At 32.8% G+C, this 20719-nt stretch overlaps 1 protein-coding gene across 6 annotated transcripts in view; it reads left to right on the top strand.

The window, feature by feature from the left end:
• CEP128 (centrosomal protein 128) overlaps window positions 1-20719 on the top strand; it is a 106314-nt gene that overhangs the window by 26127 nt on the left and 59468 nt on the right. For 5 of the 6 annotated variants that reach the window (XM_061998051.1, XM_061998055.1, XM_061998050.1 and 2 more), the window contains 7 exons: window positions 677-763; window positions 2177-2251; window positions 3602-3731; window positions 5092-5252; window positions 12455-12805; window positions 15367-16017; window positions 18902-19066. In XM_061998051.1, the coding sequence (XP_061854035.1) occupies window positions 677-763; window positions 2177-2251; window positions 3602-3731; window positions 5092-5252; window positions 12455-12805; window positions 15367-16017; window positions 18902-19066 (1620 nt within the window). The remainder of the gene's footprint in view (window positions 1-676; window positions 764-2176; window positions 2252-3601; window positions 3732-5091; window positions 5253-12454; window positions 12806-15366; window positions 16018-18901; window positions 19067-20719) is intronic. The other variant, XM_061998054.1, reaches the window with a different exon arrangement.

Genomic DNA, 20719 nt, shown 5'->3' with positions numbered 1-20719 from the left:
CATTTATATTTAAGGCAATTTTATTTTCATATGGTGCTTTAGAAAACATACATAAGTGTTTGAGGAGGACAGGAAGGGCTCCCATGGATTTATTTTAATATTTTTGTTTAAATTAGGGCATGCCAGTTTCAGTAACCTTTGATCAGGAAAGTTTCAGTTGATTCTGTCATAATACTGCAATTCTAAGCATCTGTCCAGATTCAGATAAAAATAACTTTTTCCTTTTTTTGACTTCGAACACAACCTTGAGGTAGTGTTTTCCTTACTACAGTGCATTTATTTTGTATCATGTATATTTTATATTAGAGAGCATATTCTTTTCATCTGGTATGTTCAAAGCTTATCTGTAGGAGATCTCTTGAGCCTCTTAGACCTTCATCTCAAAGTATTTGCTTCAGCCATGAGCATCTGGAGCTCTATACATTGGAAGTATGTTAGTTTTGGCTTTCTGTTTCACCCTGTTTCGTGCTGCGTGTTTGTGTTAATGTATGCATAGACTTATATTTATTTTTTTTCATAACAATATTGATTAAATGCCCATGGAAATATCAGACACAGAAAGCATTTGTGTAGATCTTTCTTAAATACATCATCAGATTCTTCATTTTAACAGACTTACGAGAAGACTTCTGTAACTTTTATAGTTCAGTTCACAGTATATTTTTTCCCTTTAAAGGCCTTAAGGAGGCAAGATGCTAAAGCAGACGAAACAGAAGAACTCGTGAAAAATAAACTTCTGAAATATGAAAGTGAAAAGAACAAAGTAAGACTTAATTTTCTCCTTTATTTTTTGGTTTTAAATAAGTGTATGGTATCATAACTTACACTATATACTTCATTTTTCAGAGAAACCAGCAGGATGAGACTTTCTTTACAAGGAGTTTGGGTTTTTTTGCATCATAGGCACTGTGAATATAGCTATGCTGAACTTCTGTCTTTTCTTCAAAACTCTTTATAGAGTGTAAGTTCTAATGACTCTTCTATCCTGCCAGGTTTATAACTTGGGAACGATCCTTTATTTCTTTCTCTGATTTGTCTCTGAATTGATACATAGTCTGCTGTTGCTTCTTTGCAGCAGCTCAAAGATGCAGCTTTTCTTCATCCCTGCAACTGACACATGCTAGTTATTTTGCACCGTGGTTATTACTAATTACTCTTACTGAACTATCTATTACCATGTTGTTCTCTTTGTGTTCATAGAAAACAAGATTTATTATTTTTCTCTTCTAGTAGGATGGAAGTGACATATCAAACTTTTTCTAGATTTTTCCTTTTTGGCTAGTTTCTCAATACTTCCAAAAATTATACCCTTTCGTGCTAAACCGTCTGTGTAGTGTTTTATGTTATGTTACCCTCCATTCTGTTTCTGCTGGTCTTGTTTACTTTGCCCATTTGCCAGCCTCTCAACATCCTCTTTGAGATTGCTGTGTCTGCAGCAACAATTGCTGCTATAAAAAAATATATTTATTTCCATATAGGCATTTGTGATCTTTGAACTATTTATGATAGAAATCGGAACATAGTTTGTAACTTTTGGTTTTTGTTTTTTTCTAAATGATCATCAGTTTACTGACTATTTCTGATGAAACATTGTTACATTCCCTCAGAAATTTTCCTACAAAAATAATATTAATTGTGTAAAATTTCAGATACTTCAATTTTTCATTTGTCTTGTTTCCAGAATAATTCAGATACATCTTCTTGCACAACACATTAAAAACACAGAATTTACAAATTATTAGTTCTACCAATGCATGTCATCTTTAACACTTTTATGAATGAACTATCTAACAAAGTTGACTTCAAAGGTTAAGTAATTGTTAATTTTGAGATTGAAAGTATGTTTCAAGTCCAGGGACAACATATTTAAACTTTTACTTATAACCCAGTAAAAGATTTGCTTTTGTGTGAATCCCACATGTGATGTAGAATATTGTACAGAATAGATTGTAAATTAAATTCTCTGTGTGTAATTTAAATAAAAATAGCAGGGATTTAGTACAAAAAAAGAGTTTGGTTTAAATTTTGAACAAATAATAATATTGTGCATATTATACTTGATTTTAAATAGATGCAAATATCAATTAACTTGTGCCAGAATTAAGTAGTGAAGATACACTTTTGTACTATGCTACATACACTGTTTTTCTTTCTTTGTCATCTTCTGTAATGAAAGCTGGAACAGGAATTGGAACAATCGCAGAAAAAGCTGTATGAATCCGAAGGCAGTAGAGAAGCTCTTTTGCGTCAGGTAACTGCTTTGGTGTGAAAATCCTGAAGTTTTCATTTTAGGCTGTGTCTGAATCTTTTTGTTAGCATCGTTTAGGTAAGGGAAGAAGGTGATACAGAAAAACAAGTTTAAGTCTTAAAATATGTGGATTGAGTTCTTGTACTTTTTCTTTTTTCCAAACCTTAATCATGTATGTTCATACATAACAATTTTAGTATTGGTAGTAATTATGGTACTGTCTAAAAATGTAAACATATTATTTGTAACTTCCCTTTGTAAGAGTTTTAGAACAACTTCTATATTAATAATTATTGCTATGCAAAGCAAATGCTATAACTGGTGAATTCTGATAAACCTGTGACCTAGAAGTATTTCCTGTAATGTTTATTAACACATGATAAAAACGTAAAAAAATACATGAAAAACTGTCTGAAGTGTCCTCTAAACAATACCTATTGATTGAATCTAGAAGCTGCAGGAAAAATTCCAGATTAGCTTCAAAAAAGTGTCCTTTCTTATAAACATTTCTAATCTTTCTTTCAGGTGAACTGAAGAAAGTGATTGAAATAAATAGACAGGTGGCAATTGGCATACTTAACTGTTAGCGTTAGTTATTTGACTCATGTATCTAGCAGAAGTTTTAGTTAGCTGTATTACTTTTTTTAATTTAACTCACTGTGCATGGAATATAGTGCTATATCACATACAGGTAGTGGATTGAAGGAAAATAGCTGTAACACTCCATTTTAGTATGTCATATTTTCTTTATTTTCCTGTACACAATATCATCATTTTAAGTGCTAGACCATTTATGATAGGAAGGAAAAAATGTAAAAATATTTCTTAAGAATAAGTACATTGTATTTTATATGAGTAGAATTTAAATGAAAAATATTGTGTATTAAATTCCTATACATTGATATTTTCACTAGCAATGTAAAAGAGAATTGCAACATGTAAGATCATTGAATCATAGAATGGTAGGGTTGGAAGGTACCTTTAGAGATCATCTAGTCCAACCTCCTTGCAAAACAGGTCCACCTAGATCAAGTCACATAGGAACATGTTCAGGCCAGTCTTGAAGAGAAGATGGCAACATTTTGTTCAGTCTAGAGAAATTAATGCTCATCTGTAGTTAACATAAATTAAAATGCATCCTTTGCTTTTGAGTAATCATTTTATGGCCTATAATTAGAAAGCAATTTGTCTTTTTCTTTGCTATCTGCAATGCTCTTCAGATTTACTTAGAAAATTATTATTTATGTATATAGTCTTTTTCAAGATTTTTTTGTTAGCATTTAATAAAAGTATGCTGTTGACTCTTTAATGAAGAACACCATAAATCATTTGATTCTTGTGTATACATTTTAGATTGAGGATCTCCGTTCCCAACTTTTGAGAGCACAAGACCGAGTAGAGTTGGAACATCAAATTTCACATGTTGCTATGCACCGCCAGAGCTACGAGGACGTACAGAATGATGACAGGAGAATTAGAACAGGTACAACTCTCATATTTTGCACGAGACACCTGCAAATTAGGTAGTTAGTCTGAACATTAACTCTGTTTTTGAATTTTAGTCTAATTCTTGTACTGTTTCACAAAACCAGCCATTTATCTCCTCAGCTTTAAGGTGATAAGTATTGGCACCTGAATATTAACAAATAAATCGTGATGAGAGTTCAACTTTAGGATGAAATACCTTGATATGCTGATCTAGGTGAACACAGTTCTGCAAGGGGGTTGGACTAGATGATCTCTAAAGGTCCCTTCCAACCCCTGCCATTCTATGATTCCATGATTCTAAGATTATTAGGGACAATTTCAGTGGATAGTGTTTTTACAGAAGAAAGATATTTGAAATATTTTAAAATAGTAATTTTTCTAAAAGCTTACATTTCAGTTCACTTGCACTTGAAATTCTACCATCTTGAAAATTATAGCATAGCTATATTACATAGATGATCAATAAGACTGATTTTCTAAGGGGTAACAGCATGTTTCAGAGAGGTTAAGAAAATTTTCCAGTATGATGCTGTCAGAGCTCCTATTTACAGTATATTAGAATTTTAGATGTGGAACAATGATATTTAGAAGAAAAATAACTAAAATATTTCAAGATGTATTTATATACTAAATTACCACTGTAGCAATGTCTTCATTATATTATTAGTTAACTATATATATTTAAACTTTTCAAATATAATCACAAAGTCATTAGAGAAAGTCTTTATCTTTTTCCTTTTTAACATAGAGATGTATTACTCAAGATAACAGAGAAATAGTGACTCCAAGTCAGTGTCTCTGTACTTCAATTAGTGACTAATTTTTATATTTTAGCTACTGAATTATCTGGGTTATTAAAATAGGACTCTTGACTCCTTGTTTTACAAATCTCATACAGAGCACTGCGATACCCATGTTTTGTAAAGGATTTAGCTTAAGAATTGTTACACAAAATAGGAATTTTTTTTTTCTCCAGTCACATTAATTTATCTGCCTAAAAGTGAATTTATTTCGAACAATAAGGCATTCATGTTTATGAAATTATATTTTTCCTTTTGTTTTATAATTATAAATAAAAACTATTATAAAATATGAAGAAAATTTTCCATCCTCTTCTACTTTATTGGGTAAAAGAAGGGAAAAACCCCATATAAATGACTTAATACAGATTATTTCATAACCTTTTACTGCATTAGTTATAGCCATTTTTCACCAGTACTTTGATCAAATTCAATAGTTGGAAAATAGTCTCAAGTATCAAAGAGAATTGCCAAAAGAGAAGTGAGGAGGGAAAAAAAAATACTGCAAGTTGGTGTTTCTACTGGGCCTAAGGTTGTGTTCTCACTGTTTTATAGTAGCTGAAAGATATGAGAGAGAGAAGCAAGAACTGGAGAAATATATTTTGGAGCTTAAAGCAAAGCTGAGTCATAACGCTATAAAGTCAGAGGTAGAAGAATTAAAGAGATGCATTGAACGTAAGGACAAAGAGAATGCACAGCTTGTAATGCACATACAGGTCAGTTGGGTTTGGGTTTTTTTGGTTTGCGTTTTTCTAAAAAATAATTTCCCATATATTTAAGGTGGGCAATATGCCAGATTATGTAGTAACATTTAAACGTAACAGTTACTGTCATGTTCTTCTTAGTTTATTGTATAATTAACTTTGAAAGGTGATCTGAGTTCATAAAAGTTGATTTCCTCTCCCATTTTGCTAATAAACCAAGAGAGATATTTGCAGTTGACTGTGAATTGGATGTTTTTTGTATTACTTCTCTTTCCAATGTGCAAAGAAATTCCAGTTACTTTGGTGGCAGGAGTTAAGAGGTTAAAAACCCATCAAAACCTATTTTTTTAAACTTCTACTTTTAGAACCTGCTTTCTTGAGGCTCAGAGTGATGTTTTAATATTAGTTTCTTATGCTGTGAAAGTATGGATGGAAGAGGGCTCAGCCAAGGTCATTGTCATTGCCATGAGTTACGAATCTTTGACTTTCCTGATTACCTCAATAGAAAATACTTTGTACTTCTTATCTGCTTCCCACTGCTATTCTCCTACAGAGGCAGTAACAGGAAAATAGCTAGTGTGTTTTTTCTTTTAATGAGACATCAAGGAATGCAAGGATGTGAATTTCTAAACTTATGTACTAACAAAGCATGTTCTAAACAGCTGCTCCTATCAGATAGTCTGATTCCTAGTTGGAAGTGACCAGTTGTGTTTGGCTTGAATGCAATTTATCTTTGGTTAGTGGGAGGGATGGTAAGTGCACCAAGTGCACTTACCTCTGGTTTACTTGTGATATTAGAAATTTCTTTGGATTTATTTAAATACTGTTTTCAACAATTTGAGTTATATGAGTTGTACATGTAGTCCATGACAATTTCTCTAAACTCACAATGTGATGTGAAATGTATGGAATAAAAAAAGATTATAATCACACTCCTAAGCTCATGTTTTAGCTCTTATGCTTGTTAAATTTGTTTGATTTACTAATTACTTCCCATTGTAATTAGGTCAAAGTAGTCTTACAGTATTATCTAGTAGAGCATAATAGCAGATAGTTTAAAATATTTCAGGTTTTTTGGGGGAAAATAATGATTTGTTTATTTAGAATTAGAATTCTTCAGTAATAAAAGTCTTTCAGCCTTACGAAGATTGATGAAGGTCTGATCATTAGAATCCATTTTATGGCTTTTTCATCCTCTAACGATGAAACTGTTAGCCAGTTATTTTCACCATATGACCCAATTAAGGTATCTGAAGAGATATAATAAAGTGTTTCTAAATTTAAAAATATATTCTTGCAAAGTAAGAGAATACCTTTGCAGATATGTCTATATCACCATGTCAATGGAGTTCAAGTGGTGAAATAGTGGTACAGATAGATTTAAAGTGTACAGATACTATTTACTTCAGTAAAGTTTTTATCTGAAATCACATATCCATCTGGGAGGGGAAAAAAATCTGTTTTAACTGTAACTTCTATTTACATAAACCATTACCTGTCAGAATAAATAGCAGTTTAAGCTTTGGGGAAAATATGGGAAAAAAATCACTTTAAGAAATTGATTTTGTGCAATACACCTTTTCCTGAATGAATACGTTTCTTAATTGATTGCATGTATGCATCTTTGGTTATTCAATTTGCAGAATTTGTGCTTGTGTGAAAAATCTAAACATTTGGGATTAATGGTTCTTTATGGTTGGATACAATATGTGTCATTGGCAAGAGATGCAGATCAGATTGTGATGAGTAAATTAATATTTGAGGTCTGCGTTCAGGAAAAATTAGAGACATAATTAAGGGTATCATGTGGATAGCATGTTGAAATATCAATAATAAGCAGTATGACTACATAGCGTTAGAATATGGTGACTGCACTGCTGATACAGGGCAGAAAAAAGGGAGAAAAATACATACAGATTCACTTCAGGTGACTAAAAAGTGAATAGTGTGTCAGGATGAAATGCAGCTTTCTGTATTCTTATCAATACAGACTGCACATAGCTGATAGAAAACACTAGTTCAGTAAACTGTAGCAAATAAGTGATCTTCACTTGCATTTTAAATGTTCATAAAAGTTTTAAGGAATATTGTGCTTAAATATACTGTGTTTGTGTTTTCTGTACAAACTATTTTGCAATTTATGGTGATTTTATTTTTAACTTAGCTGTTAAAAATGCATGTCAAAGGTCTGATGTGTAGTCAAGCTAGGGACTAGGAAGTCCAGACTACGCCATTTACTGGAACAGTGGAGCCTGTTTAGTGCCTGCGGTGATTAGTTTACACTTCAGATAAATAACAAGGTTCTAACTCGAAAATGTTGGCCTCTTTCTCTGCCTCTGATTTCTTATGAAAATTGAAAGCTAGATTGCATATTGGGACATCGGGTATGTAGAAAACTAGATGCACAACTGTGCTACTTAGAGCAAATATTTCATCTCTTTTTGAGTTTGCTGATCACCTCTGTTCTGTGTGATCTCTAGCCAGAGCCTGACAATTGTAATGTTTGTGGCAATGTTGCGTTACTGTAACAAACTCTCTTGCCAGAGTAAAAGGACAGCCTGCAATGCTCAAGAAACAGCAGTGTCTGGTGGAATCCCTCTCAGTATGTGCATCAACACAGTTGAGACATTCAGCTTGTCCATGCTTCAGTAACATAGAGTTGAAGAGATTATCTTCAGACACCTTCCGTTGGACATGGGCTGTCTGGAAACTTTAAACACTAAGTTTAAATGTGTTCTCAAAACAAAGATGGAGACTATGATGTGTGCTAGACAACTTCTCTAGCTCTATCAGAGTGCTGGGCATTGTAAATCTAAGCAGACCTGGCAGCTGGATTACGGTATAGTCTGTGATAAGGACTGATATTTCTCTCTGACTTTTTCCTTCAAGTATCATGACTCTGGAGGCAGTGTTAGGTTTTTAATTTATTTTTCTTTTAGTGACACTATCTTCTATATGCTGTGGCATCCTCATGGAGGGAGTCTCCTTTCTCACAAGTAACACAGCAGTTCACTCTCAATGTTAATGAAAAAAAAAAACCCAAGCTTCCCAAACAAGCCAACAAAACCGCTGTGGTACACAGCACTTGATTATAATATGAAAATAGGTCCTCACAGTGTCTGACTGAGCCTCTGTGTGAGTTTCGGCCTGTGCTGAATTTTTATGCAGTACTTCTCTGGCCACGACTGCAGTAGATGTGCGTATAAAAAGCTTCACAGAGGAAACAGTCGAGCTATGTGCTTTAAGTTAATGACACCATTTTGTAATGTATTGTCTACATGCATATTTAATGCCCTTTTAAACTGAAATTCTGTGACTGAGAGGAAAAGGAGGATGAAAAAGCTGAAGGGAAACAGAGGGCTGAGATTTCTGCAGATGTCTGCATACAAATTATATAGTATGTGATCAAGAGATAAAGGTACTTACTTACTCCAGGTGTTATTTTAATATTCAAGACTGACCTTATGTTCATCTATAGTAGGATGCAGGTATAAACATTCTGTGTAAGAGAATTCATTATTTTAAGAGATAATAGGCATCTTTCAAGACTGAAGGTCCTGACAAACTTATAAACAATAGGCACATGGTATTTATTCAAATTATAAAATAAAAAAATGGGATGCTATACATCTAGCTCAGTTATCAATTATTTGTAGTTGTAAAGATTGTTTTGAGAGAAATTTAAAGCTTAAATTTATCAGGTGGTAATTATGAAACAAACCTACAAGGACATACTTTTCACAGCCTACCACTCCCAAGTACGAGATTCTTCTAATGACAACAATGATTTTCATGGGTTTTTTTTCTAAATAGCAAAACAATTGTAATTCTCATAAAATAACTATTAAGCACTAAAAGATACACTGCTGTAACTTGCTTAATAGAGCTTTGTATTGTATTAATTATTTACTATCTTTTGATAGTACAGTTTCTCAAAAACTAGCAATTGACCATTTTCTGAGCAGTATTTGTCTGAAAGTGTTATCATGGTTAGCACTATATGCTCTACTGACCCTATTAATTTTCAATCATTAAATGACAGCTGTTTTAAGAAGGCTTTGATGACCTCTGGATGTTCCTTCTTGTAAAGAAATGATTCAAATCAAAGACAATGTTGACATGTATGTGAGCAGTTAATGACAAGTGGCAAAGTGATTACTTGGCTATAACTGTTCTATTAGAAATGTTATTTTAAAAATTGCAAACAATCAGTCATTCTACTTTTTTCTGGAGTTTGTGTGTTGGAATTTTCCAAGGAACCAAAAAGAAGGACCATAATCTTTGGATTTCTGTATACACTCTGTAAATAGACAATCTGCTATAGATGCTCTGTACATGGACAGTTAGATCTGAGGTGTGCTCTTATAAATACTGAAGTGAAACAAAATCTCCAATACTGCTTGTGTACGTCTGTTCCCCTTGAGTGAACGTGCATGTATAACACCTAGAAAGAGACTTTCTTTCTGGAAGTCTGTCTATGTGTATAGATAATAAATATGGCTTCATACCAGGTTTCTTACTTTCTTATTTTCAGACATCCCATGTCCAAAAAGTTGCTTATTTATTGTTTTAAATACCAGTAGGGCAAACTCTTGGAGATTTGACAGAGTTTTTAACAACTGGGTGCATGTTAACATGCAGAAGGTGCTTTCCAACTCCTACTATTGTATGTTTCTGTGACGTCAAATACAAATTCAGAAGTACATATGGGACCCCTGTTATGATATAAAAACAAAGACTGTGGAGACCATTTATTTTTCTGTCTCTTTGCTTTACAGGGAAAACTGCACAAAACGTTTATATACTATGCTGCTGTTTTCCAGATTATTTCAACTGTTTTGGGTCCGTCTTTGCTTAACTTGTGCAAACTGCGTGCAAACAGTTTGCGAAGATGTGTTTCTTTCACAAATTGTGAAAATAAAACCTTAAAATTTGCATTTATATTGGTACATCTATGTCAAACTTAATTTTGCCTCCTCATGCAAATAGCTCATGTTGATAAATTAGTTATGCTTCAAGATAAACATCTAAAACAAATGTTCCCATATTTTCATTTTAATGTAAATCAGTAAATTGGAGATTAAGATTTACTTCTACATAGTGAAATTAATTTTTATAGTTAATCGAACATTGTTTTCTGTGTTTAATCTGACACACGTTATTAAAGTCTGTGGGAAGTGTAGTAGTATTAATGACATATGTTCTCTGGGAGAATTATACATAAGTAACTATTTCTTAATGATGCAGAGTTGAATAGCCCACCAGTTGAGGCTGACATCCTTTTACAATGTGTCCAGAAAGATGTGAAATGGGAAGTGATAGTAGTATGTGTGATCATATGACTGAATAAATGATGTCTTGTTTTAGAAAAGCTGTGGTGGGGTAAATGTAATGACCAACTTTACTTTATCAGACCATTTTTGGTTTCCACTACATCCAGAATTTAAATCATTACCTTTAAAGAAGTTTTCATCTGAATTTTTCCTAGTTTTAGCTTGTGAGATTTTTTTCCTCTTTGGTTGTTGTCTTATGAAGCAAGACTTCTTACAAGTTTAGGCCTTCTTGTTTTGCCACCTTGTTTTTTGAGCTTGAAAATGCATCTTTAAATAGCAGTGAAGCAGAACATGTGAGAGTTTTCTGATGTATAGAACTGTAAATCTAGACTTCCATATTTTCATTTTATCACCTGCATAAGATTTCCTCCTGACTAGTTTATTATGTATTTTTTATTACATCTACCTCAGCTGTGTCTCAGGAGTACTCATCCTACAGGTGAGCAATTGCTTGTCCAATAGATATTCCTACTCCTGTTTTGCATCATGGGTCACAAGCTGGACTGATCATTTTTATCTGTAGCATCAACCCTTTCCTGTCTCTCTTTTCTGGCAGACCAGAGTCTGCCACGTGCAAGAGTGCACTAGCACTTTTCTTTCCAGGACAGCAAATGCTATTGTGAAAAGACTGGTACAGTTTATGCCTCCCAGGAGGTAATGGCCAGGTTCAGAGGGGAAAAAAACCCCACAACAAATCCACAAACAAAAACACAACTGACAAACCCAAGCTACCCCTCTTCCAGCATGTGGAAGGACATCTGGCTAGTAATTCTATGTGTATCTATAAGCTCGCTTATTCTTTCTTAGGCAAAGTATTTTTCCCTTGTCCCTCTGAGTTGCACTCTGTTTATTTTGGACTACATTTTCAATTTGTTTCAGTTGTTCTGAAATCTAATCTTCTTCTCTAAAGTATTTCCGTCTCTTGAAGCTTGATAATATCTTTGAGTGACGATAGAGCAGGGCTTTTGAATTCATTAATGAAAATACTGAATGGTATAAAAGCAATCTAAATGGACCCAAAATACAGAATACAAATGTGATATTCTATGTGATGATCTTCAAACAAAATAAAATTCAATTTTGCTAATGAAGCTTTAATAACTGGTTTTTGAATATGCCCTTGCAGAAAGTATATGAAGAATATAACGACTTGCTTATGAAACTGTCCTGAGAAATATCATCAGATTAGATACAGGCAGCGCTTGTCATTTTTAAAATGTGTGGTTTCAATTTCATTCAGTACTGAAAGGTCAGCTAATGTTGACTGTAATACGCTCTTTACATTTTCAGACGTCTTTGCACTTTGTTCTAGAAGCATCTACCAAGCTACTACATTTTGTTTATAGTCATCAGATCTTTCCAAAACACCATTATTCGGCATGTTACTTCCCTAATTGAAACCAGTGGAAAACAGAGTAATAGCTAACTCATACACTATAGATTGCTTTTATTTTGGTGGATGCTGTTCTTTCCCAGTCAATTTTCTTTTTCCTCTTATTGGTTTATATTCGTCTTTTTACATTTTACAATTTGCTTTATTCTATATTTGTCTACTATGAGGATAACATATGAGGATCCTGGTCAATGATTCCTTTTCAAACTTATGATATAAATAGCAACAACAACCAGAAGAGGAACAAATGCAGAAAGTACAAAATGAGATAGAGTAACCATGTATTTTAAGTCTTGTGTTGAAATTCTTTCTCTGCAAAGAGGGAGATTCTGTGGGCCAATAGAGCTTTCCCTGGCAGTCAGACGCCTTTTATGACATTCATATTTTAGTTAGAAATGGGATTTATTGTTGTTGTATGTTGTTTGATAAGGTTTCATATTGCGTGTCTTCAGAGTTGGATTTTTCATGTTTTGTTTTGATGATTCCAGGTGTTAACATCTGACCTAGAAAACAGGGAGAAGCAACAGGAAAAAATGCTGGACCAGCTAAAGGAGATACAAAGTTGCTACCAGGCTTGTGGGGATGAACGTAGACAAACTGAGCTCCGGTCTGCTGAGTTAGCTCAACAGGTTGAAGAAAGCACTAAGAGAGCAGAAAGGTACCTCAATGAATTCAAGCATTCAGAGGCACTCAGACTGGAAACAGAGAAAAAAAGAGAAGATTTGAAGGTGAGAGCACAGGAGACCATTCGCCAATGGAAGTTGAAGTGTAAGAAACTGGATTGTGAGGTGGAAAAACAAAATGAAACTATCAACCAACTGATGGACAAGAATAGTCAGGTAAGATTGACTTGGTTTTTTTGGTACCCTTTCCATTTTTTTAGAAATGAAGATAAGGAATTGTTGCAAACTGTGACTTTAACCACTTTCCACCTTAAGTTCTGAACCAAATTGTCGGTGAACTTTCTGGTGAACTACAAAACAGCTAATTGGCAATATTTTTTAGCTGTTACATAGTTCCACTTTCTCATCTTCATCCAGTATTTATTCCAGTCTCTTCACTTAATTAAGGCTTTCCTCTAGTAAAGAAGAAAATTCTCATTCATTCATTCTCTATGAATGTTGCTTTTACTTTATTTTTTCCATTCATGGTTAATATAACTTAGCCTGTTTTTACTTTAAAGGAAATAATGTGATGGGGTTTGTTTGTAAAGGTTTTAATCACATAAAGTAATAACCCATGTTCAAGTTATGGATTGTTTCATGTAGTGGACAGTGCTCATGTCTTTGAAAGTAGATGTTTACTTTCACCATGTATGTCAGACTACTAGCAGATTGTAATGCTATATCGACTTCTGAACAACTCATGTATTTTTAATTCCATTCTGTATTTAAGCTTTTCTCAGACTCAAGGCTTAGTAATGACATCTTTTATTGCCAATAAAGGCTATCGTTTCTGAAATATTGTAAGGACTACAACTCAGTTTGGATTTGATGTTTAGAGGCAGAAAAGCTGACATTTTTATTTGAGAATGTACATAGATTTTAGCAAAAGAGACACTGTTAGTTGTGTTTGGGATGAATATGTTACTAACACCTACCATGCAGTATCCATTCTTTTGGATAGAGAATCCGTGTTCTTTATAGTTTTGTAACTTCTTTTTTTAATGCTTTTAATGCATGTATTGTTTCAGCCTCTTTCTATTTTTTAGGAACTTTATATTTGAAAAAAATGAAATTGAAAATTTGTATACCATTTCTAGTCTTTTCATTTGTTTCTGTTCAATGTGACAAACTGCGTATTATCTTCCTCCTCTAAAGTTTCTCAGGAAAAAAAACACTGGGTCTTGTTTAGTTTGTTTTGGGGTTTTGTTGTTTCTGATTACAAAAAAACACTACTAACACTACTTTAAAGACAAGAACTCTCATCAATGCTAATGCTGATCATCCTGTCTTGGGATAGTAATAGAAAACATCATTCTGTTTGGAATGAGTCTATAGGTCTTTATATTTTCAAGTGGCTGGGTCAAAAGGTGCCTGTCCATGCAGCCACTACATGGCCGATACAGTGTTAAGCTTCATGCTGTAAACTTTTATTTTAACTTACATGCTCTGCTGGTGCAGTCTATCATATTTTGTTGTCCGCTTTTATTTTTATAAAGCTTTCTTCACCTCTTTTCACTTATTTCTAGTGACAAGCATCTATTTTGGGTTACTAAATCTGATGGGCTTTGAATGACTCCATACCATCCTCTCCTTTGTGCTACTCAAAGACTCTAGTTTTCAAACTGTAGTTTTTTTTAGCCAAGTCATGCAAGTAGAATTGCAAGACAGTTTTCTGAAGGTTTTGTTTTTCATTCTTGATGTAATTACAAATTGTTATTTTGAACCTACACACTCTTAGCCTTAATCGCCGCCTTGTTCTGGATTGTTTCAAGTAATTTTACTGTGTCTATAGGAAATATGTACTGTTTGTGGAATTAGTGGAAATAGTAAAATTTAGTATACAATTTATTTAAGCCAGTTAAAAAATCCTATAGTTTATATGATAACATCAGGAAAATATTGTATTGTCCTTCTGTCATTCTTTTTTTCCTATAGTAGAAGCTGTATGTGACTGCTAGGTCTACCATGAATTCCATCTTATTTTAAATGTAATGTAAATGTAAACCAAATTAAATTAGAATCTATCAGGAATGGTGTGTGTAACATGAATTTAATGAAATGGAGTATTTAGTAACACATATATTTGCAGTGCAATTTTTTTGCCGTCATTTCACACATTTTCTAGGATTTTTTTAGCCTGAAATAATCAATGTTCAAAAAAACCCAACTCTTACATTCTTTAAGAAAAAAGTGGATTGTGTATTAAATGCAGCTAATTTTTATTTTGAAGATGAAGTCTTATTTCTTTGCTTTGATGCATAACTGAACCAGGCTTTTAACTGGTATTCATTTGTCTACTGTGTGCAGTTTCAAAAATAAAGCTGATATGTTTCTTATGTAATATTTTAGAAAATAAGCAAAACAAGTCAGCCTAAGAAATGGACCTATAGATAAGATGTGTGTGGCCTATAGTTGTCCCTGCATTCTGATGCCTTAGGGTATTGCCTCATTTCCTTCATCTTGCTATTTGGAGGAACCAGAGAAGAATAACCAGAACTATCCCTGCTTAGGAGGCTAGATCATTTAAGAACAAGTATTCGTTTGAGATTGTGAGTGTTCCATGTCTAAATTGAATTTGCTTGTTAAAAGTTCATAACAAGTAGAGATTTCAGAATTTTTACATTACAAAGTATGCTAATTGTTCCTTAGAATTTAGCAACATCTAAGGACATCCTTTCATCAATTTTCTTTGACAACTTTACGTCTTATTGGATTTTTTTTTTCTTCTTTCCTAGGCTCTCAAAGAAAAGGATGACCTCAGAAGTGAACTTCTCTCTGCTGTACACCAAATAGAAAGCCTTCAGAAAGAGCTGAATGATGTGCTTACAAAGAGAGCCCAGCAGGAAGAACTCCTCCACTGCAAAGAGGTAAAACTGAAGGAAATGAGTTCTCACCAGGTATCTCTTGAAGAAGAGATCAAAGAAAATCAAGATACTGTAAATAAATTGGAGAATGAGTTGAAGAAACAAATTTTTCTACAAAATCAAATGCAAGCTGAGAAGGAGCACTTGGAGACAGAACTTGCAACTATTAACTTGATCCATAAAAAAGACCAAGAAAGACTCTTAGAAATGCAAGCTGATGTAAAAAACTTAAGTTCTGTACGTGTGGAACTAACGAACAGAATAGCAGAAGAGGAGAAACTTAAAAAAGAATTACGTAAGAGCTTGTCAGATCTCCAGGAACAGCAGGAATCTAAGCATGAAGAGATGACTTCAGCTAACAGGCAGCTGAAGATGGAGAGAGAAATTCACCAACAGGAGTTGGCAAATCTTAGATCAGAGTTGCAAAATGTTAAAATCAAACATGAACTAGATGTTCAAGAACTTATGAAACACCTTAAACAAGAAAAGGATGATGCAGAGGCTCAGATTAGAATACTGAAGGTACTTATTCTGAAGAGTTCCAATGTCAGACCTTTTTCCTTATTGAGTGAAGAAAGTAGTAAAGTCATGAGCTTTAAAACATTTAACACACATTTTATTGCAGCTCGTCACAGAAGTTTAAAGTTCAGGGTAAAAAATGTAACAGTTAACAGTTCTAGGTCAAAAGCTTTTCTTAGTTCAAAAATAGTGAAATAGGTATGTGTGTGATAGGGCAGAACTAGGTATATGAAGCTGTAGTGTTTTTAATATGATTTGATATTTCTTCAACTATTTTTACAATTACTGTCGGCTTCATTAAAGAACTTACACAATTAACTATCAACAGTTGTATAAGCTATAAGTTGCACTTCTGAAGCAAACTTGAATACATGATGTATTTTTCATACTAGTTTTTATTCCTTCTGAAACATTATAAATGTCCTTTGCCTTTAGTCTCATCAAATTAAAAATTAGCATATGTCAAAATTCTACCAATTTAACCATTAAAATCCTTAATTAAAGCTGAAGTGGTTAATAATCTACTTCATGATAAGTAATATAAGCATTTTTAGTTTTGTTTCTCAGAAATGTGCAACTATTTAAAAATACCCATTTTCCACATTTTTGCTGTTATGAGTTGACATTACTGTGAAAAAGATGGTTAGTTATTTAATATATCATTCATTACATAATTGAAAATAATTCTTAAGCACTTGGTAACACAAAGAGCATATAACGAAGACAGCAATAAAAAAATCCACGTGGTTGTTAGTGGAACAATCATTAAAATAAAAATATTTTGACAGCAGTGGTTAACGTTGGGTCTTTGTGGTGTATCTAGCACTATTTAAATGGTCTGTGAAAATGTGTTATTATCTTAATTAAAAAACTAAGTGCAACAATTCTATCTAATCACTAGGAATCGGTAGGAAGATCTGATGAGAACATATGGTTGTGCATGTGATGTGGTGACTTTTTGTCGGAAATGATTACATTACAATTGGGTTTAACTTTTATTGACATACTTTTCTTCCAAATCAACGTAAACTTAGTATTCATTTTATAAAATTTTATTTAAATATTGTAGTTTTAGGATAGAGTTTAGATTAAGAAAAGTGGGAGGCTTTTTACATATTAACTTTTTTTTCAGCCTGTTAAGTTTTGATGCAGAGTAACCAATTGTCTTTTATTGTTGCAGTAATAAACTTGACCTTATTTATGTCTTGGCCTCGTCTAACATTTGTAACTGCTTTTGGGAAGAAGATACATAACCCTTGTTGTTAATGTGCATGTTAATGTGCTTCGAAACAAAAGTTATTTGAGAGAGATTTGGAGAAGAATCTTACTGTCTTGGTGCTGAGATTCTTGTGCTTTAAGCTTTTAATTTTGTTTCTGCTAGAACATCCTAACATTATTTTTTAATTTCTTAAAATAATAGATAAGCTAGTCATAGGAAATTAAGTGCTTTTATGTAGTGATCTCCAATCAGCTATTTTTTCAAAAGCTCTGAATCTGTCCCCTAATTTTACTACATGCACTCATTGGGTTTAAAAACATCCTTTTTCTCTTAGAATGGTGAAATACAAGATGTCCTCATGCATGATGGCACTTTCAAGAATTAATCTTTACAATACGATTATATAGGGATATGTATCTATACATATAAAATTATATATATGAATGTTTGGTGTAAAATTTTTTTTCTGTACATAAACCAAGTGAGTATAGCGCTTCTTTCCCTGAAGATTATCAGATGTGGAAAATGGATTCAGTCCAGATCAGTTAAATTATGGTCACATCTACCTATCTGTACTGGAAATTAATAAAAATTAGCTTGCTCTATTGTGTCTCAAAGGTAATATAAGTGAAGAATTTGGTTCTTGGATTGTGTCCATCTGCATAGACATTACAATATAATTGTCTTTAGTAGGAACAGAAAAGTTAGTTTTATAAGCAGATTCACAGAAAATGTTTTAGGCATTGCAGGCTGGTTTTTGTATTCATAAGTGTTTTTTGACTTCAGACACCAAAGTTCTCTCTTGGAATTGTCCTTCAGATGAGCTTTTGTACTCTGTTAGCTCTGGTGTCTAAATTAACTTGTAAAACATCTCTCCTTACCCTTTTCCCCCATATAAGTTATATTTATAGTGTGACTGAGAGAAGAGAATTTTTGGTTTTCCTCAGGAAGGAATTTACTCTGCAGATTTGGTTTTGTGTTTAACTGTGTCCCACAGTTCATCTAATGTGAAGCTGGTTTTGAGTAATATGTCTTTTTTGTATATTTTTGCATTTTCTGGATATTTGAAATGATAGTTTTTCAAATATGTCTGATTCAGTCAGTTATCTTTTCCACTGGAAACCAATGTACTTTGTCATTCACCTATTTAAGACTTTCAAGGCCCTTAAATGTTTTCTGTGGGTTTTTTTCCTGGAATATTTCCATGAATAGCATTAAAACCACACAATTCTAGAAATTAAAAATACCAAATCTTTGCGGTTATTTCCTTTCAGATACAATTGTAATATTAGATCCTGAAATGAAATACTAATTTGGAATCAGAAAGTCTAAAACTATTTCAGTAATGGAAGGGTTGCATAAATAGTGGGCTTCTTAAGGTGATGTAAGCTAATTAGTGTAGCAGAGGTTAAATGCAGAATGTGAGACTTCTGTTTACTGTTTTTAAATTGCTGTATGGTTCTACAACTCTGTGATATGTTTCCTATTTTCAGATAAGTGATTGCGCCTAATGTAACTTAAACATCAAAAATTAAATAGAATTATCATTCCGTAATAGTGTTTTGATAATAATGATTTGAAACTCTACAATCTGTGAATGTTTTAAAATAACATAATAATGTTTTTAAAATATAGTGACTTTGTACTCTGTTTTCCCATTGCCATCAGATGGAACTTATAGAAGAGCAAAACATAGCTAAAACTCAATTTCAGCAACTGGATAAGATAAAAAGTGAATGGGATAAATTAAAAGAAGAATTAACCCAAAATGAAGAAGAAAATATAAAACTCAGGCGCAAGTGTGATTTTTTAAAACAAGAACTGGAGAAAAAGGTAAAAGTATTTGGTTTTTAACCATAATTAATCAGTCTGTCTCCTGATAAAAACCTGAAATAATTGACGAACTATAGCAATAGATGGTAAATGTAAGATAAAACAAATATATGTACATGTTAAAGAATACAGTCATACTGTAGTACACAGTTTCTGTATAAATCAAAGAAAACAAAACTGCTTTTGCCTGAGTCACGAATTGTATCCTTCCAAAGATTTACTAATACTATGTAAGAGTAGAAATATAACTCCTGTTGCCTGCCCTGTTTCTAATATAAGTAACTAACAAATGTTTAACCAAACATTAAGTTTTCTTCACATTTCTTTAGATTGCAGTGCAGTAATGAATAATTAAAGCTAATTTGAAGCAGATACGCCATGTAAGCACAGTAAAATAAGTTCCAAATAACTTGATAAAAATTATTTTCTGCTTGAATATTTAAAACATGCCAATTTTTTAAAGATATTCACATCCCTTTCTCATACTTGCATTGCATTTCTAGAGGTGATGCTGTCTGCCAGCTATTCTTGTTATCTAGTGTTCTGGTTATTAATATTTATCATCAACTATTAATTTGCAGTCTTGCAACCCTGAGTTGTCACCTTTTCAAAAAAATCTAGTGATAAATTCAGAGTTTCTGACAAATTTTATTTTGTAATTCCTCTTTCTACTTTTTTGATTTTTCTTTTTTTTCCATGATTGGTTCCACAGCATCGCCTTTTAATATTTTTTAAACATGAGTGTATTTTATATTGTGCTGATTTTGTATCTTAAATTTCTCTTCCTGCAACATTGTGATTTCATATAAATATTTCTGTATATGCATTAAGTTTTACCTTCTTCAGTGTGAAGCACATACTGTTTTGATTAATTCACATTAAAATAACATTGAAAATGATTATTTCTAATCTGTGACAAATTTTATTTCCTGAATACTCATCAGTTAGTTCTTCTTTACTTAAATAGCTTCAAACTATTGAAAGCCAATAAGAGGCCTATGAATGTTGTAGATCCTTTGTGGCTTTTCAGTTTTTTTCAGTTTAATTGTCAACTCAAATTTTGTTATTATCAATGAAGTGCACTTAAGTTTTGAGCTTAAAGTCTAACGAGCTTATTTTAAACATAAGTAAATTGAAGTGATTGGTTCAAAATGCTATTAGGTCCTTTTGTCATACTGCATGTATCAGCATGTACCAACTGTCTGTTGGTGTGAAAGTATAGAATGAGAAAATCTTAAACCTGGCATTGCTCTTAGTGTGTTAAACTAAAAGGAAGTGCTTTAAAAGCTCAATTTGTCAGACTGACAAAAAAGCACTTCAAATGAAAATTCAAGAAGTGCTTTTTCTAGGTTGGAATCGTAGTGCTATAAGATGTATTATTAAGGAAATGAGTTCATAGGAATGTACACAGTCTTCTGCAGTTAGTTGTAAACAAGCTCTAACCTTACCTGATATTGGGAAGATACAGTTTTTAGACTGAGACGATCTTTTATCTCTAATTTGGAAAAGAAGCTTTATTTTAAGCACACCATCCTATGGTCTCAACCTTTGAGGATGCAGATGGAGAATTCCACTTGATTGTGTTAATTAGTAAATATTCTCTTAAGTTAGCCATTGTGGTTTTATTGTGGATTGTCAGAAGAGGTGTTAGTA

The sequence above is a fragment of the Colius striatus genome, chromosome 6 (genome assembly GCF_028858725.1).
Source record: "Colius striatus isolate bColStr4 chromosome 6, bColStr4.1.hap1, whole genome shotgun sequence".
Lineage (NCBI taxonomy): Eukaryota > Metazoa > Chordata > Aves > Coliiformes > Coliidae > Colius > Colius striatus.
The sequence above is the reverse complement of the archived record's forward strand: the minus strand, read 5'-3'. Positions and strand labels throughout refer to the sequence as shown.